At 46.1% G+C, this 24,076-nt stretch overlaps 1 protein-coding gene across 3 annotated transcripts in view; it reads right to left on the bottom strand.

The window, feature by feature from the left end:
- Window positions 1-24,076, bottom strand: part of ABTB3 (ankyrin repeat and BTB domain containing 3) — a 181,864-nt gene that overhangs the window by 53,272 nt on the left and 104,516 nt on the right. For all 3 annotated transcript variants that reach the window (XM_074871936.1, XM_074871938.1, XM_074871937.1), the window contains exons 2-3: window positions 22,072-22,221; window positions 8,399-8,603 (exon numbers count right to left, since the gene is read on the bottom strand). In XM_074871936.1, coding sequence (XP_074728037.1) covers window positions 8,399-8,603; window positions 22,072-22,221 — 355 coding nt within the window. The remainder of the gene's footprint in view (window positions 1-8,398; window positions 8,604-22,071; window positions 22,222-24,076) is intronic.

Here is a 24,076-nt window from a genome sequence, read left to right as displayed (position 1 = left end):
AACCAACAGAGTTTAGTACTTTTGTGTTCCAGAGCAAATACATAGCAGGTAAGTCACCTAGCTATATGCTTTTTAAGTGCGTGTCTTAATTAAATTAACCTAACCATGGTAGGAACATGCTGGGCTTGACTCTGCCTGAAGGAAAGTCAGGAGCAGTCTGACTGCTGCAGAAGCACCTTACTGGGGTGCAGGTCAGTGAATGCTCTGACCTCCTCCAGCCCACCTCTGTACCCGTGCTTAACTTTAAATGTATGCTCCCATCCTCTTTAATTCACTGCGGGTCAAAGTTAAGCACGAGCTTAAGTAATGTCCCCCCCAGAAAAAGGTTTTCAGCACAGGCTCGTATTATCCTGAACTGTCATCTAAGGGGGAAAACATGCCAGATCAGGATGCAGGGATAGGTCTCTGCACAGAGCAATCCCCATCCCACGCAAAAGAGCTGAGGGGTGGGGTGTGGGGGGTGGAAAAGGCCAATAAAAAGCAGATCCCAAAGGGTTGGACTCTTCTGGGCACTGTCCCCCCGCTCCTCGGCAAGGGGACAGCCGACTCCTCTTGGAACATGCCCTCCCCAGGTCCCTGCTTGAACAGAAAAGGGAATTATGAGCACCCCACAAACCCTCACATCCCCAGTTCCTCCCTTCACGCAGCATCCCCTCCTGTTCCCTCCTGCTGCCCAGCACCCCTCTCACATCTATTTCAGGACAGCTCAGTGACCTACAAGCTCCTGTGCCTTGAAGACATCCGCAGGCAATACCCAGCCGGCACCCCCCAACGAAGGATGACCTGCTCACCCTCCTCTCCCATGCCAGATATCATACATCCTTCTCCACATCGCCCTCAGACATGGCAGCTCCCCGCAAGCACCCTCCCACACTTCTCCCTGCGCATCCTCCCCTCCAGAGCGGAGCCAGTGACCCCTCCATGTCCGATCGGACTCCAAACCTCTCTCGTTTTTTGTGGGGTTGGTGTCCCTGGAGCACTTCGAATTACAAAATAGCTCATCAGGAAAGCAAATGTTATTGGAGAAGGCCTAAATGTAAGGCATAACCTACTCCACTCATGTCGCTTTTTGCCCCAAACCCACACTCCTCCTGAGACAGGCACAGCAGTTCTGCGCTGCCCAACATTTCCCTTCTTGGCTTGCTGGCATGCAGAGATATTAAAAGTCCTGTCATGCATATGCAATAGCTCACGCTTTTTCATCAGCAGCATCACCATTATTATTATTATCCTCATCATCATCAGTGGCAATATACCTGTATATAAACAGGAGGAATCGTTGAGAAACGTGCACTGTAAAATGCATTAGGATGCTTTATTATTTTTGTGTGGGTCTGTGAGGAGACCGATGAAGCTCCTTTCTGGACACCACCTGCTGCGATGCTGGAGTTGCAAAAGACTAGGGCCAGCACTCCTACAAATCCCAGCTCCCAGTAACACCTGGCCCCGTTTCTCCTCTGCTCCTACCACCTTTGCAGGGTGCTGACTCCCTGCTGCCCACCGACCATGACTACACAGTCCACCTTGCCACCCAGTCCTTCAAAAGCAGGGGCACCATGTACACCTGCACTCTTCTTCTTGATTTCCCAGCAGGTAAAGCAGTTCTTCCCCTCCCCAGTTGCTCCCTCTCCCTTGCAGAGAGTAATTCACCTTTTTGGTGGGACACCCCTGCCAGGAAAGCGGTGTCTTATCTTGCTCTCTCCTCCCAGTTCCCGCTATGGGGGTGACTCGAGCTCTCCTCTGGCCAGTGACTCCCTAATAATTTTTGCCAGGTGATGGGAGTCCCAAACGAGGGACTCTTGCCTGTCACCTTCTCTGGCGTGCAGACTTAACCCACTTTCCCAATGGCATGCTCATCACCTTTGTATGCTCCTCACCCAGGCTCAGTCCTCCTCTACTGCCGTGGCTCACGAACGCTGGACAGGCCACCAGCCCCTTGTTCACAGCAGAGCCTGCAGCGAGCTCCAGGTCCAGGAGCTCATCAAACATGCACAAGAGATTTTTCCAAATAATCACAGTGCTCAAAGAAAAGATCGTCGTTTCAAGTGCAGCACAGCTGCCTCTCTATTTCCAGGGGCACTTCACATTGCTCTTCTTCAGATGCCGAGCCCTTGGCCCATCACATGCACACGCTCACTGCATATATTAAATCAACTGCTACAGAGGACTGTCTTGATGGTCTACATCACGATGGGAACAGAGAAATTCCTGAGGGCTAATACTATTCAGATGTGAACTCCCACAGCCGCCTCATGCTGTCCCTCCCTCAGTTTCACCAGCTGTGAAGTGTACACACCTGTATAGACCTGACCTTGTTTTAACTTAAAACACCTTTTGTATTGTTCAATTATTGGATGATTTCTTTGCAGGATCCTTTAACTATTGCGGAGGATGCTGTCGTGGTAGGTGTTTCGTTTTTTCACTCACTCCAGCAAAGGAGTGGTGTAAACCTGTGTGGCAATAGCAGCTGAAGTGCTACATGCAGGTCACTGCTGCTTTACTGACTGCTTGTGCAATTTTAGAGTTAACAGCGCTTATGAGCTGTATTTTTGAAAGGAAAAGCCTATCTAGACAAAGGTAGGGAGATGCTTCTGCTTGCAGATGTGAGTCAGCAACTTTAACATTCTGAAAAGGTCTTTTCATTTTTTGGTTTTATGTTTATGTTTTCATGGGTGGTTTTTAAACAAAATCCATATGTATGAATAGAAAAGCATTCTCAGTTCTGACAGTTTTCATTTAGAACACATGCTGAAACCATATATGCAATGCTAGTCCATTTTTAACATTATTGGAGGATAGAAAAGCATGTTCTTTCCAACGTGCAGCATACACTTCAGATGGGTTTCTGGGCTGCAAAACTCTTATTTTATATTTACACCATAAACTATTTCTCTTCAGAAGGAGCAAATATTTTCTGATGCCTTCAGAAAGCTGCCAGCCCCAATCCTGCCCAGGGACCCTGCGGTGCCAACTGATGCACCACGCTACTCCATGCAGCTATCCCATGCTTAAGCTGCTCCTCTGCCACCCCAGAAGCCCAACTAAGGGTGACCCAAGTAGCCAGCCTCTGAAAAAGCCAATTCTGCATTTTGTTCGGGCCAAAGGATCAATTCTTTTTGCTGTCACACAAGCCTCAGTGAGACCTGCCTAGGCCAAGGGAGGGTTTACCCTTATGCTTTTGTGTACCAAGACATCAGTGCTCCAGAGTCTGCACAAGGGCATCTGCAAGTCATGGTTTCTGAACTCGCATCCAGCATTCGAATGCGCTGTCCCTGTTGCCTCTCCTGCGTTAAAAACATTAATGGCTGAAACTTGATACGCAACTGAGTCAAAGTGATGGCTTGGCCAGCAACCACAACAGGGAAATATTTCACAGGCAGTGTTAACATCCAGTTTGACACAACTGGCTGCACCATAAATCCCTGCAGAGATGCCAGCGTTGGGAGCGCGGTGCAGAACGGCCCACGTAACGCACTGTTCTCACAGTGCAGCACGCAATATTTTCTATTTTAAAAAAATACTATAGCCATCCTGTGGACAGCATAAGTCTAGCTTAATAAATTAGATACAGCCCCAGCCCAACAAGGGTATACTGTCTGACAGCAGAGCTACAAATACAGCCTGCACTATTTCCTGTAATGTGCCATCTCACACGCTGCAGGCAGCTGCCAATGCCATTTCTGAAGGATTTTTAAAAAGTGAGGAGTTTGATATTTAGGATGCAAATCTAGAGGATCTATGTGAGGATGGATTTGGGATTTCTTTTCAGTGGTTCTCAGTCAAATCAACCCTGGTGTTAACTTTTGAGTTCAACGAGGCCATAGTTTTATCATGTGAAGTTTTCAATTAAACAGTGGATAAAAATATATAGGGTTATACGGGGCCATGCCATACTAGCACATCAAGCATGTTATCTTCAGGTACACATTGCAAGGTTCATTCAGGTTTCATAGCAGGACTTCCACATTGCCAGTGCTAGCACTTTACCTGTTCTTCATCAGCATTCCCCACCATTCTCTCTGCTGGCCCTTGCTAGAGACTGCCCTACCCATGGAGTTTGTATCTGATTTAAATCAGGGACACATTTCCCTAGTTATCTTCTTACTGAAATTGTTCTACTGGTATTATTCTGTACAACAGACATGGCTGTACCAGTTATGAAGGTGCTTTGGATGAGTTCAGATTATTTTATAGCAGTGGAATATTCCTCTCATTAAGAGCGTTGTATCATATTGATTAGCCAGGTACACTAATAACTATTCCAAGCATGAAACAAAATTCAGATGATAACCTAAACCCTTCCCATTAATCACAAATGACTACAGGCTACAATTTGCACATGTGTACATGTGCAGGCGACATGTAGATCTGTGTGTGTGTGTGCATACATGCAAGGCAGGCAGAAAAATAAAAAGCAAGCAACAGCCCATGGGAATTTCCTAAGGGATTGCTCCACATACAGGGAAAAGTAGTAAAGGAAAAGTGAAAAGAAGGTTAAAACCAGACACGTATCCATCAACTCAATTAAGACCTGAGGGGAAAAGCTGAAGGCTGATGGGTGGTACAGGGAGTTAATGCTCCTCCAAGGCGGAGCGGCAGAGGAAACGCTGGAGAAGGAACTTTGCTGCCGTGCGAGCAGAATTAATGGCTGGTTCTGGCCCGGCTGAGCTGCTGAGCAGCCGCTTCTCAATGAGTTGTTAATGGGGAACATGGAGAGTTAGGAAGTAATGAGGACTTTGTCAATACAGCTGTGGATAAAAGTGGGTAAGGAACCACTTAAGGAAAAAACCATCACACAAATCTGCAACTACAGATTCTGTGCTTTCCGGTGCTTAAGAAATTACTTGCAATAATTTTGGAAGTGTTATAGAGGCTGAAAAGCAAAACAGAACCATGGGACAGATCCTTTTATTAAATCAGAAGCAGCAAGCAAGAAAGACATTTTGGTAACAGTGGCCTCATCTACAATTTCTTTTTTTTTAATTCCCGGGAAAGCAAAAGAATGAACAAACCTAAATAATCTACAGCCGCCCACAGGTGGAGGCGCTGGAGGAACACTGCTTTTGCAGGCAACACCCGGCACAAGACAAATGTCTCCATCACATCCTGGCTGGGTGCATTAGGGAAGGGGTACCCCACAAAGGGGTCCACTCCACCCCCTCCCTGTACCCCCATGCCTGCCAAAATAGCTGTCTATATACCCACAAACAGGTCTAAACCCCCTCCTGTACCTCCATGCCTGCCAAAATAGCCATCTACATGGTACCCCAGCAGGACTGGCTTGTGTCTGTGCCAACAACACAGCCAAAAAATCAGAGGGTTTCTTCCAAAGTGACCAGATTGAAAGAATATGAATTTGGGGTGGGAGGGGGTCACACATCCATCTTACGGTTGGGTTTGTTGGCATTTAGGAAGTGGAGAATCTTTTCCAGGTTTTCTGAGCAATCCTGGCCACTTTCCAACTCCTCCCCCTCCCACAAAAGCAGTGCCCCCAGCAAGAGCTTCGCTGTATAATAATTTTTCCCTTTTTATTTTATACAAACACTATTAAAAACTCACTGCATTCTCATTTCTTTACCTCCATGAAGAGCAAACACAGAGAAACACTTCCTAGAAACGAAGCTCTGGATTTCTTCAAAGGTAAACATCCCATTTTATGCATCCCCCAAGACTTTGAGGGAGGTACCGCTTTCTGTGCTGGAAAGTGCTAAGCCAGGCAGGACCGCCACCGTACCGGCTTCCCTCCTGTATTCGGCCCCCACAGAAGGACATGCAGAGCCTTTGCAGCTCCCTAACTCAGCCAAAATCCAGGTGGGCTGGAGATGGGTGGGAAGGACAGGAGCAGCTCTCATGGGGCCACAAAGCCCTGCAAGCTCCAGGGGAGCTCTCTGGCAGCATCCCGCAACCCTCTCTACCCTGGGCATGCACGGTCAGAGAGGGGAAGGCCAAGACAGTAGCCAAGTTGGCTTCACATGAGCCAAGGACAACTCCCATTTCTTGGAAATACTGCCTACAGCCAGATCCACACAGTCCTGGCTTCTCTGCACCAGCAGGGACACAGAGAGGCCAAGGATGGGGAAAGACACCTGGACCTTCTTGCTTCCTTCTGGGCTTCTTCCAACACAAAAGCAATTGCCACAGCTGGAGAAGAAGAGAGGGAATACGGCATGTAGATATGGCACAAAGCTTGCAAATATTCTGCATATAAAAATGTCATGTTTAACAAACCCACTCCCCCACTACACACAAAAACCCATAATGGAAACCGAAACCACCAGAAATAAGTCATGGACCACAAACCATGCTTGCATGTTAAAAAAAAAAGATGGGAAATAGGTAGGAAGGCTCCTCAGCGCACTAAGGAGAAGTGAGCTTCACTGATCTCTTCTCCGGGCAGCACAGGATGGTTGTGTCCAGCTGATGAAGCTCCAGAGCACAACTCCATGCAAGTATCTGGGCTCATGCTTAACCCTCCATCACTCCCACTCCAGTGCTAAGTACTAACGCATGTTTGATTAGGCAACGGGAGGAGTATTTGCAACTTCCAAAAGTGACCACAAGCTCTTGGCAATAACACTGAGTACTTGCTCTGGCCCTAACCGCACACCACAGTTGTTAAACTGCCCTGCCAAAGGAAGATGTCTTGCCAGATGGAGTATTCAAAATAAAGCAAAGAAGAACAATTGCTTTAAATAATCAGTGTTTCAAGTGCTCTAACGAAGAGAACATGCATCAAGGCATCCTCAGAGGAAGGAAAACCTATTAAAGCAAATGCTAAAAGTGATTTTTCAAATATTCCTGCCCTTTTCACTTTCCATAGGGAAGTCTACAGCAATCTCACAAAACCAGAGCCTCAGCATTATTCACCTTTATATTCCCACTAGTTCCAGTGGCATTACCCCCACAGATGGGGACTACAGATCAGGTGAGGGTATTTTCTAATTTTGATTATTTTTTTGGCTTACTAACAACTCTTGGACACAAGTTAGGCCTTCCGCAATAACAAGGCTGGATGACAAATCATGAAATTAAAAATAATTTACAAAACCAAGAAAATTCTAGATTCTTGTCATTTCCCTTCTGTTTTTTCCATACTTTTGAAACAATACAGCAAAAAGCAACAAACATGCTCACGGAGTGACCCAAACTTGAAAAGAAACAAAATGCTATCCAAAGGCAAATGGCAGAATTCCCAGTAACACCATTAATGCCAGAGTTTCATCTTGTATGCTCTTCTGTGAATCAATATAAAAGTATTTAAATGAAGATACCATATTATATACCATTTACAATTACACATACGATGAAGTTCTCAAATGCTGCTTTTCTGAGATGCAGGCCTCATACTGAAACAATAACCAAGCCCCATAAGAGCGGCTCTCAGGGCACACGTGCAGATCAGAGTTTGGCTCACACATACAGCGCAATATACATTGGGATGTAAATGTGGAGCCCAGCTTGAAAAAGCATCTTGCATGTACATCACCACGATACCCATCCTAAAAACAGATACCCATCACTTTCCACTCCTCTTGTCTCCGTACTGAGGAAGCCTGCTTTAGGGCTGGTGAGGAGCATGGCAGGGAAATAGCGCAGCATGTCTCAGCACACAAGTGGAGGTTTGTGTTACCAGAGGGTTTGCTGGGCTTTCACTGGAGATTGCTCCATTTTCTTGGCCAGCGAGCTGCTCCAGTTGCTTTCTGCAGTGCCCAGGTGCAGAGCTGCCCTGTGCTGGGCACCCTGCCTGCCAGCATTTGGTAACCCCATCGCTGGCTTCAGTGCTGTCTCCTTCTCACCTTACGGCAGACCCTGAGTCGGGACGGGGCCTCAGGCGTGCCTCCCCTGCCCTGGCCATCCCCGGAGCGGGGACAACAGCAGCACCACCGGAGCCTGCCACGTCCCCAGCTGGGGCAACCCCAAGGTTACTCCTGCACTCAGGTACTCAGCACGGCTGGAGCCCAGCAGCTTTAACGACCTCTCCTTCCTACACACTACTCTATTCATTTTCCACTTCCCCAATCACAGCTGTCGAGCCCTATTAACACACAGAAAAAACACATTTAAACCCGAACCTGCTAGGCCAGAAATAGAAGTTCTCATTTTCTTTTCCAAAACACAGAATAGCTGAGCAACAACGAAAGGAAAAGGAAATCTCTCCCGAGTACACATCTGGAACCAATTTGCTGTATGTAGCCACTGGGTGTCACTTTTGATATATAATGGGTCAGCCACGCAGCGCTTCAGCGAGAGAAACGGATTTCAAAGAGGTGATCCTAAACCAAACCAGACTGCTCCACAGCCTCTCATGCGTAAGCTGTAATTAGCAATTAGCCAGCCAGGCTGATTTATTAATGCAACGTCTTCGGGACGACATTAAGCACCATGCAGTGGCTCTTACCTCTCGGTCTGCAGCGTGACTTTTGACGGCTCCACGTTGGGGTTTTCCCACTCCATCTGTGGACAGTGCATGAAGTAGCAGAGGGTGTACAGAGCCTCTGGCTCCCAGTAGAGTGATCCCTGCTTCTGGTGCATTGGTGTCCCATTCCCATGCTGCTTGGCATTGAGGGGCTGGAGGTGGTGCATCGCTCGAGACACCAGGTCGCCTGGAAAAAAAATCAAAAGCTGGGTGAATGACAGGCTTTTCTGCTGCCTCTCCCCAAAGTTTTCAAACCAAAAGGTGTGCCAGGTTGGTTTTCCCTTCCATTTAACCTCACATATGCAAACAGTAAAGGATAGAACAGGATCCTGTGTACTGCTCATTACCAGGTCAGACTTTACCTGGTGGTTTACACAGTGTGGTATGACACACCTAGTGTGCAGACAAGCCCCTGAAGGCCTGGGGTAGATGGGTTTCTGCAGATACAGTGTGTCAGCAGCATCAGGCTGGCCCATCTCAGCATCACCAGAAGAGCCAGTACACCAGGGCTGGGGTCACAGCTACCTACAAGGCAGAACTTGGAGGCTGTCAAAAAGCCACAGTCCCAAAAATGACCACTGGGGACAATGCAGAGTGGCACCAAAAGCCGCATGCTCCTGGGTAGAAAGTGGCAGGGAAGTGCAACAACGAAGGAGGCAGTCAAAAAACACAGAGTGCTGCAGGAGCATGTGAAGGGACACACGAATAAAGAAAAAAGGAGAAAAAATTGCGAAAAGACAGTATCAGAAATGTGCAACTGAAATTACGATTTGTAAGCTCAGGCTGGGCCTGGAAAACTTCATGCCAGCAGAAGAGCAAAACCTGCAAAGCAGGCTCACCCAGCACCTCAGATTGCCAGAGCACAGAAAATGGCCCAAGAGAAAGATGCTCGTCATCCTTCCTGCGCCAACATGGTTCTGGGCACTTCCTCACACGGCAGGTATGAGAAACCAGCCACAATATATGGACCATGATCAGCAAAGCCAGCAAGCGAGATTAACAGGCAAATATACAGGCAAGCAGCACAGTCTCTGAGCACTGTACTGATTGTAACTAATTAACTAAAGTATCTCCCTCCGAGGCAGTGTATTTTACATTTGTTGACTAGTGACCACTCTATCAAAGGCAGGGAAACAATTGTGGTTATAAACTGCCTGTTTTCACATGTTCAAATCGCTCTGAGAGTGCTTTGGGGGGAAATAATGATCTCTGATCAAATCAGATGGTTTGTTTTAAATGAAAATCTGAGCAAGAGCCCTTTGGGTCATTCTTAAGCTATACAAAAGCGAGTGATGGGGAAAAGAGGACATGATTTTCCAGTGTTAAGAAGAAGTCACACGCTTTCTGTTATTTGCTTTTCCCAAGCCTCCACTGAGCACTGAAACTTGGAAGGAAAAGTTGAAAATGTACACCGAGGTAGGAACATAAAACCAAATCTGGGGAGGGGGTGGGGGGAAGGCTGAATAATGAACTCCTAGGCAAACTTAAAGGAGAACCATTTTGACTGTGTGCAAGGTACAGCTACAGGGTTTTTTGCAAAGTCCCACCCCTGTGAACATATCACCTCTCTCCAGCCTGACTCGCACAGAAAATGATGATGCTGCTGTGATAATGTGCACCAGGGAGCATAGAAACATCTTGCTGAAAAATGCTCAGACCAGTCCTCCAAAAACACAGCCTTAAAACCATGAAGAGAAGAAAACCGCTGGCATGAGAAAACTGCCGAGTCTATGATTTCAGGGTTTTGACACAATTTTTTGCTGCACTCTGCAATATTCCTCTGATTCAAAGCTTTCATTTAAAAATAGTTTCTGTCTTTTCTTTCTGCCAGGAAATTGTCATGACAGGACCAATCTTGCAGCCCTGCATGCTCATAATTTCCGAGAGAAGCTGTGCATGAGGAAAGCCTGCAGGACCAGGTCCGCAGCAGAAACACATGTGCCTCTGAGATGATTCCCCACTCCTGAAGAAAATTATCTGCAGGCAGCCACAGCAGCAGCAAAGTTTGGGACCCCCTTCACTCAGCCCACTCTGGCACAGCAAACATGCACTGCCAAGCCTTGCACAGGCCCATTTAACTGGGAGCAGCATTGCTCATAGCAAAAGGAACTTCCTCTTTTTTCCTCCAAAAGGCAAAAAAAATTGCGAAGAAGTGCTGGCTGCAACATTCAGGTTTAACAATAATAGTAAAAGCAGAGAAAAAGGAGTTGCACTGAATTCAGCCTTTTCAGACTCAAGCCACTACAGCACTAAAGCATGTGGTTAAAGTTAAGCACATGACTAGTCTTATTTCAGTGGATTGAGACAGCAGGCACCAGAGAACGCCTCTGACTTCTGTACCAATCGATGAATAAAAATCAGGATGCAATTTAGGCCCAGATTCAGGCAGCAGCATTACTTCATCCCCATTCCTCCCTGAGCGTTGGGGCGATGCGACTTCGATGACACATCCAGCACTGGAGGAAGCTGCATGGTGAGTAAGGAGGGAAAGTGGCAGCAAGAATGACGTCAGCAGGGCGGGCAGCTCAGCATCGCTGCTGATGCAAGGCTGGAGGAACTCGAGCCTCGCTGAAATCAACGGTAAGGCTCCCGTTGTTTCAATATGACCAGGAGTTCACCCTTTTATTCTGTATTTCCTCAGCTGCTTCTTAAGGAAGCCAAACCAATTCATACTATTAAAGCTGAATTAATACTTTTTATGTTTAACCCTCATTTAATTACATGATACCAAAAACTGACTGGCTTAGATCTTGCTTTTGCCTTTGCTATATTATCTCTGGTTACATTTCAAATAATTTCTATATTAACAATTATTTTAACATTCCTCTATCAGAGACAACTCAAGGCTTAAATAATCAATACCTATATAAAGCATTGAGCTTCACAGGAGACGGTAAGTAAGCACAAAAAGCTGCATTATGATCCTGGTACCCAACAGGCAGAGCACTGGAGGCAGGATGGGAACTGCTGCTTTCTATTTTATTCCATAGTGTAACCTCAGAAAAACCACTGCATGCCCTGGTGATCTTTTCCTCCTCCAGCGACATCCAGTTATGGTGCAAATTCTTCAGGGCAGAGACTGTGCCTTAGCATATCTGTGCACCAGGAGCAGTGCCAAGACAAGACGAGGTAGCTGGCAGGCGCACGCACACACTATATGGCAGGACATATGCATACTCTGTAAAACGTAGCACAGTGTAACATCTGGTTCAAGATGCACGTGTGTTGTTTCAATTCCTACCACGTTTTGCTGCTTCTATTCTCTCTTGCTAAATATACTTTTGCTTCTCCATTTTCTTCCAAAAAATATAACAAGAATTGAAATTCTCTGTGATCCTGTCCAAGGCACTCCAAAGCCCATGGACGTGAAACCGGCTCCACGGTGGGACTCACTGGTCTGATCTCCAGCAGTCAGCCAACTCAAGTCTCATCTGGGAAACCCAACCTGTATTTGCTCCCCTTGCCAGCTGTAAAAGCCACAGTATATCTGAACACCAAGGGCAACCTTGAATTTGTGGCCAAGCATAGAGAAGGAAGCCCCCTTCATCACTTTGTGTTAGCCATCTCTGCTCTTCAGAGCCATGTTCAGCTCTGCAAGGGGAGGTTACCTGCTCACACCATTGCTGGTTCTTCTAAAGCTTTTTTGGCCCTGAAAACATGTCTCAGATATCAACTGAGTGCACCTGGAAGGCCAATAAATTCTTGGGTGCATCATTTCCAAAAAAACATAAAAAATGAAAATCCCAGCAGTTGAGTCGATCTTGCAACTCCAGGGATGTGGCTCCTGAGGGCTCTGGCATCATAACCCAAGGGGCTCGGCGGGGATCCCTGCCTCGCAGTCCCCTGCGCTCATTCTCACCCCTGTACCACCACCTGCAACCCATCTGAGGAACAGACTGGGGAGCCGATCTGCCTGACAAAAGACCTTGCCAATTTTATTTTGTTTTTAATTTAAACCAAATAAACACTTCCACAATTTATGCAAGTAAGCCAAGCCAGACGACGCACAAACTGCTCTGCTGGCAAAGCCAGGGAGAGAAAGACATCATGTTGTGCAGCGTAGACACACAAAAAAACCCCCAAAAAACAAACATCCCCCCCACCCCCCCAAAAAAAAACCCAAAAAAACCCACCACAACAGCAAGGTGGGGGGATATTTGAGAATATTTTTGTTGCCGAAGCTGGGAAGCCAGAACTGGAGGGCAGGCTCCTAGAGGGCAGCAAAGGCAGCATCAAGCCCTAGGCCTTGCAGCCCTGGGTCAGGATGGGGAAGAGCTCCAGCAATGAGGCTCCATGCTAGAGCTTGCCAGCCCAGAGGAGACACGCCATGCCTTGCGTGCTGGCTAGCAAAAGACCTGCGAATCCATCACCACACTGCAGTGTGCAGGGAGCCACCGCTGTAGCGGTCAACATTTCATCCCTTCCACAACTGAAGCAGGACTTGCCCATCACTGCTGCTGTCAGTTCATCACCGTTTCTGAATGCAAGGTCCACATACATTTGATTTAAGGATTGAAAATATTATGTAATGCACATGTTGTGACACAGGCCTGGTTTAAGGCAATACTGAATATTTAAGGAACAGCTTCACCAACTTCAAGCCAAAGATGTGATGTGACAGGGAAAGTTAAGCTGCTCCAGTCTGTATGGGGGTGGTTTATTCAACAACATACAGCACACAACTGGACTGCTCGAGCCCTCTCCACAGTGAGCAGCTAAGCATATTTTACTGTGTTTGGCTTCAGTAAAAGCTGTTACCACTGCCCTTACTATTTTAGAGGCCAAAGTTTAAAAAAATAACATATCCGTTTCTAATTTTGTAACAGAGGAGGGGTGGGAAAGAAGAAAAGCCAAAAGAGGAGGAAGAAAGAGGAAACAATAGATACCCAATGACCATTTCTGAGAAGCTTTTTGAGGGATTTTAAGGTGTGTCATGATCTTGCAAACACGCCTGTCTAGGAGCAGGCTCGCTGCTTTCAGAGGGATAAATTTCCACAGCCTAAAACATTCAGCTGGGTGTGTGATTGCACAACCACAACCCAGAGGTCAATGACACTGGACCGATCCCTACAGAGCCACTCCCTATGACACCTACCTCGAGATTTTTTTGTTCCGAAAACATGTCCTAAAACCACAAGAACAACTTAACAATATTTTTGCACACCGAAAACAACCCACACAGTTCTTTGGCCTATGTCTTTCTTTCAAAGTCCAGAGGAGAGAAGAGGACCTCTGTTGCCACCGCAGACCTCTTCCCACGTGATGCCCCGTTAGGGCACCATGCAAAGCAGCACCAGGCCGTGTTTCTAGAACAACAGCATCCTGCAGGCAGCACCCATCAGTTTGATAAGGCTGGTCTGATCATCCTTCCAGCTGTCCATGACTCCAACATGTGTAGTCTGCTCTGGGGAATCATGCCCTGTGGTGGGGCATATTGACAGCAGCAGCACTACTGCTTTGCTGTGCTACCGGGGTGAACATTTTCTCCTGAAAAAAGCAGGCCAGAGCCACAGGCTGAAGTTATGTCTGCCCTTCAGAGCCCTTAACATCCTCCTGTACCCTGTCCAGACCATGAAAAAAGGAGGACTATCGGGGTCAGGGAGGTGCACTCCAGACGCCAACTTCATATCATGGCCAGTAGTTTCCAAAGCTTGCCCCTTTAGAAGCATTGAGCCAGGTCCAAAACTCACTTTCTTGACCTGGATTCATTTCACACCTCAGTATCAAATCTTGGATCTATAGTTTTGCTCATGACCAGCTCTAAGGAGAAAGCATTGAAGACATGTATTATAACCTTGATAACAAACCATGGTCTATCCAGTTAGACTGCTAACTGGTAGTCATGGCCATCCTGCATCCTTCCCATGCTGTAGCCAAGTCTCTCTCCCTGTCTACCTCCCCATCGCCTCTGGTTTCTGCACCAAAGCGATGCATTGCTGCAGCTCACCCTGGCATATACCTGTAAGCACGTGAATGCGGGTGAATACGAGTAGTTGAAGTGTGTCTCCTGTACCACGGCAGACTGCCTTCAGCCATCTGCTCAGTCAGGTGCCCCGAGACATCCCTACACTCTTGATTTCAGCTGTGCTGTTCCTCCATGTTTGCTCTGCCTCTGGTGTTGCATCAATCTCTGTGTTTCAGAAGCCAGCCGAGCAAAAACTGCTTGAGTGAAACCGTTCCTCAAATGACTTACTGGAGATCTTTCTATCATTAACTCAAGATGACCCACCTATCCTAGGAAAGGAGTGTGCAGAGTGCTAGGGTGGGTGCACACTAGAAAGCGTTTAGTACGTATTTCACTGTACACATGCTTTTAGCGCAAAGTATCTTCAAACATAAAGCTATGCTATTCTTGGCACACAGTACATTCCAGATTCAAGAGTCAGCTGCCTCAGGCTGCGGGTGCGCTTGGGGTGCCATAACCCACAGTCAGTGGAGCATCGCACGTGCAACAGATTCACCACTGAGCTCACCTTGCAGAAACCTCCCCATCTCTGCCATCTCCGCTTACCCATGTTGTGTCCCTATGTGAATTTGCTACCCCAGGCAACCTCTTCTTCTAACAGCCATTCATCTCTCCCACAGAAGAGCAAACAAAGGAGCTGTGGGCCCAAACTCTAAATTCAGCACGAAAAGACAGGACTGGGATATGAGCAGCCCATTTCCTGACAGTGGCTTCCCTGTGGCCTCCCACAGATTGTTATAACCTTTTATCTCCACTTATCTTACCATCACAAGAAGCTTCTATTTATATTACAGAGTAGAGTGTTTGTGTGCGATTTAGTGTTTGCAAAACCTTTGAACACCAAGAAATTAAGGATTGGATAGATCCCATAAAAAAGCCACAATAATAATTAAACCCTCTCAAGTTCACATACCTAGTGTAACAACACTATTGCCCTCAAAATCTCCAATCCAATGTGGCAAGCATGATGTTTGTGTTTGATTCTCCTTAAACCATGTCAACTCCAAACAAAACAAGCTTTGACTCAGATAAACTATTCAGCTGCCGACCTAATGCAGAGTCTTCCCCTCTGCAGACCACCACTGCCTTATGGACCACTGTTCCTAGATTTTCTTTGGCCTGATATAGACCCATGTCCTCAAACTCTGAATTTAAGAACCCCCCCATGGCTCAGCAGGCCAGCGGAAGAGTGCTCACCCTGGCCTGACCGATTGCCTGTGCTCTTCACAGCAGGGACAGGGAGTACTGCAAACCTAAGGAAAGAAAAATGCTGTTTTAACCCCGAGCATGCTGGGATGCACAGAAGTTCAGAGGTGAATAGGAGTCTGCACCTCAACGGTGATGTACGTGGAGGAGTCCTGAGCCAATACATTGGTGTATTGGGGAAGGGCGGTGGAGGGTTGGAGCTCCAGCATCCCCCACCCACCACAGCGATGCCTTTTGCCTCTAAGCATCAAACCTGAGTGGGCTTAAATGCATGAGGTAGAAGCCCCGGACGAACAAAACCACCTGTGTGGGGACAGATGCCAGCTTGGCCCCCAGGAAGGTGAAGGGGGATGAATCTCACCTGTGGGGGAAGCTGAGGAGCCCCCAAAGGAGCGCTGACAGCAGACAGGGACCTAGGCAAGCAATAGCTGCCTCTGTTCAGCCCCTGTAATCCAAGACAGAAATCCACCCCTCTGGTCAGCAGGGCAGTGAAAGGGAAGGTGAAGCCTTAGCAGGGAGTGGACTGGTATTTTCAAATTATACTCCCTCCTGTTTCCCTCTCACTGATAAATAAATGCATTGTTTTATGGTTTATGATAGTCCCCCCTTCTCATGGGAAGGGAAGGAAAGCAGGGGGTAGTTTGGGGCTATTAAGTAACCCATAACCCTTCTTGTGCACAGATGCTGAGAGCAAATGCAGGCTCAGGTCCATCACTGGGAGGAGGCTGCAAGGGGAACAGAGTAGCAGCTTTGGGAGCCTGCAATCAGCTAGCACTTAATGGAGGCAAGAAACTACCTAGCATTTAAGCACTGCATTAATCTGTCTTGTGTTCTCTGCTGGGGGGTGAAGGGGCACCTCAACAACTTCTCATTTTAGGTTTTACACACAGAGCGGATGACGTGCAGATTGCAGCGAGGAGGAACCACAAACAAGAGGCCCAGAAAGCGCTGGGAGAGCGAGGACATAGGTATCTTGTGCAGTAACCCAGTGGAGGGCCCCCAAAAACTAGGAAAAGAATCACCACATCTCGAGAGTGCCCACACAGGCTGCCAGTCTATGACCAAACCCTGTGCTGAAGGGAACACTACTATTTGAATTGCTGCTCTCAGCTAGTACCTCTGCTTAGCTCAGCACTGCACTGCATGAACCAAACCATTCACAGGGAATAAGCTTTGGCCTTTCTCTACGGTGCTGCTTAGTCTGAGAAAAATATCTGACAATCAGGGTTTTTGTTCTGGCACTAAAATAAGCAGAGCACTTGCAACAACCCTCCTTCAGATGCCATCCTTCCAGCAAGCACCTTTACCCTGGCGTTTGCTTCTAAGCCTAGGTTTAACCTCTTATTTACAGGACATGAATCAATTTGTGTGGCTCCTGCAGCGCGCCTTCCTGTTGCTTGCAGAGGATTGAGACTAGATGAAAAGGCAAGGGAGGGGATGTCGACTTTCATCATCTCCTCAGCTGGGGCTGCGAGGAGAAATGAAAAATAGTATTGGTATGTGCAATCACATTCCTACCTATACTTGAGCAATAACCCTTCCTTTCATCCCTGAAAGTGTGCAAAGATCTACTGGGAGGATGTTATTTTGGAAATATATACATTCAGCACTGTGGAGGCAAAGAGAGGATGATGGGGAAGGGTGGCATTTTTCCAACAGCAAAAAAGGAAAACCTTGCTGAGACCCGAGCGGTGACATGGAGGAAATACCAGCCTGAACACTACATCTGGGAGCTGCTCTAAGTTAAACACCATTCAAAGGCTAAAAACTCCAAGATCAGCAGTGATAAGTCGCATTTGCATCTTCAGATTATCCTATTTAAAATAAAACTGCCTACTCATTATGGTTAACACTCAGAGTAATATCATCACTACTGGTCACCATGGTTTGCACAAGACTGAGTGGCAAACTTCTCACCCAGGAAGCCATAGCGGACTGGCCATCTTTGCACACAAAGCAAGCCCCAGTCTTCTGCTCTAACCCGAAGACATGGTTTAGATGACATCCTAAGCCACAGTTTATCCTTCTGTGTGGCTCGAGAGACACAACCCTTCTGCAGCCCTATGCATGCGCCTCAGCATGGGGTTGTTGTCCCGGCTTAGCTGTACACTAACACCTTACAGTCTTCACCCCAAGACAGTAAGGGAGGAATATTTCTTGGTGATAGGATTGGTGCCCAGTGCACCCTAAGGCTCTGCTCTTCTTTGTCAACACCTACATGCACACGCTAGAGAAAGAGGGTCCTCCTTCATCAAGCAAAACATCAGTGACCTCCAGTTGTAAGCCTCATCCCTTCTGCATCGGGTCTCCAAGCTGGCAGTGGTATTTTTAGATGGGTGATGAATAGGTGTGTCGGAGTGCTATGCAGTTAAACATAACATAAATGTTTGTGGATTGCAAACATGCATATAAAGAAGTTAGGAAAAATATTCAAAGGTCAAAATGCAGTCTCATGGGATCTCTCAACAGCCAAAGCTCTCCCTAATATTCCTTTTTTTTTCTATTCAGTCTACTTATTTTTTCCCTGTCTGAAGGGGAAGGAAATAAAAGAGAAGAACTAGAAATCTAGAAGAAACCCCAAACCTTTCTGAAAAAAACCCAAACAGATCTATTCCCCTTCTCCTCTAGATCTGGTATGGAAATACAGAAAACTTCAGCAAAAATTGAAAAAAAAAAAAGGAAAAAAAAAAAAGAAAAAAATTGGAAAAAAAAGTCTTGTGAAGTATTTTCTCTAAGATTAAACAGTGAAATGCTGTCAGGCTACTGTTTAAAATCCTATTATTTTTTCTGTGCTTCAGTTCTTCTCAATGTTCTCTATATAATAAGCATTTCAAATGAAATTACATTATTTTAAAACACACTGTAGTAGGCAATTACAATTCCTGAATACTAAATGCCAATATAACATAGGCCAGATTTATTATTGTTCCTTAACTTTGTGCCATGTTCATTATATTTTAATGAATAAGGTTTCACATTAATTTTTCAAGCCTTTTCCTTGGAATCACACATTACTGCTGTAATTGCATTGCAGAATTAGGTCTCTATTTACATTCTCTGCCAAAGTCCTGGAGATGAAACCTTCCTTTGATTTTTCCCCTAAGTCAGCAACATCATCTCCTCCTATTTTGAGGAGAGTGCCCCAGGGCCAGCAGTGCTGGCCAGTGTCCGCTGTCTGCTAAGCCCGGGAGATGAGAGCAGAAGCACCAGACAAGCAGGGTTTGAAGGGTACTAGAGCAGCATCCGCGAGTCTGGTTGCACCTGCCCAGCAATGAGGACTCCTCAATGGCAGCCTGGATCAACCTCCTCCTCTGCAGCATTCGCAGAGGGTGCTGCCCTCCCTCCATGGTTGTGTCCACCATCCCCCCTTTCCTCAGTTTTCTCTCACCTCTGTCACCCCCCAGGGAGACGCAGATCACCTAAACAGTCTTTTCTAATACCCCAACACCATACATGAAAAAATGAAGGGAGCAGACAAATGAGGGCCATCACGTGTAGGTCAAAGTGAAGGTACCACAAGACACAAGGCTTTTCATCTTGGTTATCTGTTTTTCACCTGGGACAGACTTCGAAGAAACTAAGAAGATTTGAGCTGAAATACAGGCGCTGGGCAGTGAACGGGCCCTGTTTGCCAGCTGTTGTCTCCCAGGGGACAGATTTGATTTCCAAGTTTCAAAACTTCCAGCAGTCGGCAACACTGCTGCGTGTGAGGATGCTGGGCAGAACCCAGAACAGGGAAAGCCTTTCCTCCACATGCGGGCACTTCTTAATGCTAGTTATTCTGTGTACTTGCAATGCTTAAATTATTAATGTCAATAAACTATATAAAATCTCATTCAATTAGAATTGCTACTTTTTTTCTTTTCCTGAGATAAAATTAAATTGCTTTATTGCAAGATCACTCTTTGCCCTTGTTTTTTGTGCTCTTTTGAAGAGAACAGAAATTAAGTCCTGGCTCCTGAGATGCTGCAAGCTGGTGGGATGCTGCAGACACACGCACGGGGACTGCCCTCTCTGTTGGTCCAACAGGCCAAGCTTCAGTCCTTGCCACTCACTCCTGGTTGCCATCTCCTCCTCCTCCTCTTTACAAGTGCTATCCTCTTAATTCACTCCTATTCAGAGAGTCTCTCCCTCATCACTTTTATTCATCCCTACAAGAGCAGGGGCTTTTATTTACCCAACCTTTCCCTCATATCGCACTTTCTCCACACCTGAGCTTGCCATATCCTCTTTCCCCTCCACAGCGCCACTGCTAAAGCTCTCCATCCCCCTCACACCACGGGGGCAATGATAAATCCTCCTTCGCCTACTCCCTCTCTGCCAACAAGCTCTGATCCCCAGGTGTTCCCCCCTGGCTTCTCCCTGCTGCTCAGTGTTCCTGCCCCCATGCTGTGGTTCCCCATCCTCCCTCCACAGCAGAGGCTTTGCTGTAACCTCCACGTCAGAGCCTCCGCTGATGCCAGAGACAGATACAAAAGCACTGAACGAAGAACAAACCCCCTTGTACCCCCCCAACCCCTCCATTTTCTTTCCATTTCGTGATTTTCCCCAAATTCACAGGTTTTTGCCCATCAACATGCTGCACCTCCCTCCATGTTTCACAACTCAGTTTTGAACTCTGCACCAGCACTGCTCCACAGCAAAGATTTCCACGCAGCTGAGCATCTAGCCTTGCAAGCTTTGCCAATTACCACTCCTACTGCTTCTTCCCTGACATGCATCTGCTTGCAGCGGCTGGGGAGGCACCCTCAATGGTTGTCCAGAGGGCTTTCTGGAGGGCTACCAGTGTGCTGGAGGTGCCAACCTTTCTGACAGCTGCATCTAACTCCCACTGATGCACTCTTTTCTTCAAGCTGGCCACCCTGAAGAGCATTTTACCTGTGTTTGCAGTCAACAGACACACAGAAAGCAAACCCTGCCAACCAAGCATTTGAATCTAAGGTAGGACTACTTAAAGATGACAGATTGCTGGAAATCAAATTTAAAAGGGGGAGTGATTAAGGAGCCTGCCCTTTTGGGTTATGTACAGAGGTTCAAAAAAATCCAGAATGAAAAAAAACCAACCCTGAAATATCCACAGATTACTTTTTATTAAAACGCAACCATACCGTATGTACTTTAAGAGAACTGTATCATGCATAATTTAGTTGGCATACAGACAGTACTGTTGTGTGTTTGATGCGCATGAAATAAATAAGCATAAATTACTTAATTTGAATAACACCAAACACCTGATTCCAGAGATGGAGCAACACTTCACGCTACGGCATGTAAGTGCTCTTGGCTTGTTGACGTTTCACCAGAGCATGGAAAAATTAGCAAGCTGAAAACAGAAATTCATACTGCGGCTTGTAGACAAACATCCACGGTACATCCAAAGGGCTCATGAACAGCACGTAAACTGAGCCCTGATGATATGATAGAGCTACAGAGGAGACTCCCATTGCTACAGAAAATGCCAGGAAAATGAACATGAGATACCTATGCACGTTTTTTACAATGTTGGAAACGCAGAATTCAGTAATAAGAACAACAGAAAGCTGGGCAGCCTGTTTCTTCATAGATTTGAATCTTTTCAATTACTCCCCCAAAATTTCATAACAGACCTCAGGAAAAAAAATACTTGACAGTATTTCTGACAGACCTCAGGGAAAACAAACCCTTTTTTGTCTGAATGCTTCTGTTTTCCCACCCATAGCTTCACATCTCTAACTATACCATTAAACATGTGATTGGAAGGCTTCTATTTTAATTTAATAATAATTTAAAAAAAAGGCACTTCTGGTAACTTTATCTCCATGTCATATGAGGATTCACATGGCATTTGCCTCCTACAATTTATATGTGCTGAAACCAAAGCTTTCAGATTCTGACAGACATCATAGATTCTCGCATTTCTCAAAAATTGTTTTGATTAACAGCAAATAATTTATCTTCCAGGCACAAATTCCTCTGGTGCAGGTTTGAGCTGTGGTCTTTCCTCTGCTGGAACTGGAGAAGGAAAGGCAGGGTGAAGGACCCTCTGTAACACAGGTCAAACTAGCTCTGCTTTAAATCTGTGACAATATTTCCTTCAAATTATTGCAACCTTCAGCTTTTTGCCTGCCCATCTCAAAACAGGCATCCCAGTGAAATGAGACAGGACACCAATACGACAGACATTTGCAAGTCTGGCCAAGCTGTGAGGTGCTCTCAAATGCAACGTACAGAAGATGAAATAAAGCATCTTTCACCTTTAAAAATGAGAGCAGTGTATTCAAACAGGTCATAGGCATTGCTATGAGACTGCCTGACACTTCTTTTCTCCTATGGCTTCAGCTTTCTAACCGGCCGTGGAGCATTAAGCATGGCTAGAACTGACCCAACGTCTCCTTCAACATTACATGCGCCCCTTCATCTCTCCTCTGCACAACCAGGCAATGCAAGCAGCTTTGCTTTACACTGAGGAAAGAAACACAAGCATTATCAACAACCTTGTACTTACTGAGTTCAGCAATGCTCCCCACACGCGTAGCAAGTAAAGACTGCTCAATGGTCCTTAGCTCTGACTGGCTGAACATCTGCACTTCCCCAGGCTTGTTTGACCTTTGCTGGTCTTTGTGAAGGTTCAAGCTGTCCGGCAGGCAGAGAACACCTATAATGGATAAAAAGAAAGGAGAAGCCCAATGTAATTTTAGCCAGCATGGATGACTTTGCTGCCACCACCACATTGTTTTGGGGCCATTCCAAGATGAAGCCTGTGTGTGCAGACCTCAAAGACAATTAACATCTATAACTCAATGTCACAGATGACTCATGATCTTGGAAGTGGCCCTTGTTAGCTCTTCTGAATATCCTCAAGTCACTTACGATGTCACCTAGAGATAATTCTTACAGAAAATTCTAGAGAGTTGTCGAAGGAGGAGGTCAAGAGGATTCCAAAGAAGTCTCCTAGAAACTACTCCAAACCCATACAAATTTATTAGAAAACAGTATCTCAGTGACAGAATTCTTAAAGATTGGCTTTAAAATGATATATGAGGCAGACATTTACAGGATTTTCCTGTAAGGGCAATTTGACTGACAATTGCCAAAGTAACGGACAGCATCAAGATGCTTGCAGTGTCATTGATGGGCTTATTGAATTTCTTTTGTAAATACAACTCCTGGCATTTGAACTGCTTGGGCTTCAAAAGTCCATTATGCAGAAGCCCTTACAGCTGTGAATTTCTGTGGGGCAGGACATAAGTAAAGCTACTGACATAAAATAATTTACATACACATTCATTCAGGCACAAAAGTCACTATCTGCCATGACATCTAAACCCTCAGGCATAGATAGGGGGCACACGTTTATTAATCAAAATCACTGTCATGCTAAAAAACCACAAGTTATTTACAAGAGCAAATGCTGCATTACCATCCTTGGGTAAGAGATGCATGGAACTCCAGCCTGGAGAGCAAGCTCTCCTCCCTCCCTGTGGTCTATAAACAGCCAGCTATGGACATGCTCTCCACAGCATCACGTTCCCAATCCTGCTGGGATACACACAGGTGGCGACCTGCTGGAGGCAGTGGGATTGTACCTCTTCATGATGATTAAATTTCATCTTATCGCCAATTGTGTGATATGCAACAATTACCTTTGAAAAAAGCCAGAGTAGGAAATTAATTTTTTTCCATTAGCTTCTACTATTCCTTGCTTTTAAGCACAAGAGAGATTTCCTGCCCTTACGGGCCATGCAGACTTTACAAAATACATTAAGGAGGAGGTATGTATTTAGTGTTTTTCTTCAGGGGGAAGAACTTATCTAGTTTCCAAGCTCAGCATATATATGGTGTCTAACTCTAGTGATCAATAATTCTACCAATAGGTATAACATTCCTGGGCAGAATAGCCACCTTAATCCCAGTTTACTTCAGTTATGAAACAGCCCCGCAAACATCACTGCATTGGAGCATCACAAAACCAGGTAACACGCCTGAGAAGGGATGCTTCTCAGCCACCTTGTTAGCTCCACCAAACTGCTTTGGATTCCCTCCTCACATCTATCTCCTCCCTGCAAACAATTTAGTCTAAAAGTTGTATTTGTAGCATGGACCTAAAAACACCCACCCTGGGAGGAGAAAGACAATGCAGGTTCAGTAAGCACCTTCAAAACAAAAAACGGATATACACTGGGAAAACCAGGAACAAAAGTCTTGTCCACCATGACCAGAAGATAGCAACCTAAACCAGGATCACCCTTCGCACGCAATAGCACCACCAGAACAAACTCCCTAATAGCCTATTTGAATGCTGGAGATAGAGGCACAGGAGCAGCCTTAATCCCAGCCCTGGCTCTGGTCCCGGGGTTGTAACAACCACAGTAAAACCGTATGCACGTGTGGAAGGTCACAACAGAAAAACACAACTCGCAAGGAAGCACCCCAGAGAGAAAGTGCAGGACATCTGACACAGCAACAGGGAGGAAAGAATGAAAAGCAGAGAGGTAAGGGATAAAAAGCAA

The sequence above is a fragment of the Strix uralensis genome, chromosome 5, assembly GCF_047716275.1.
Source record: "Strix uralensis isolate ZFMK-TIS-50842 chromosome 5, bStrUra1, whole genome shotgun sequence".
Lineage (NCBI taxonomy): Eukaryota > Metazoa > Chordata > Aves > Strigiformes > Strigidae > Strix > Strix uralensis.
This window is presented reverse-complemented; position numbering and strand designations above follow the sequence as displayed.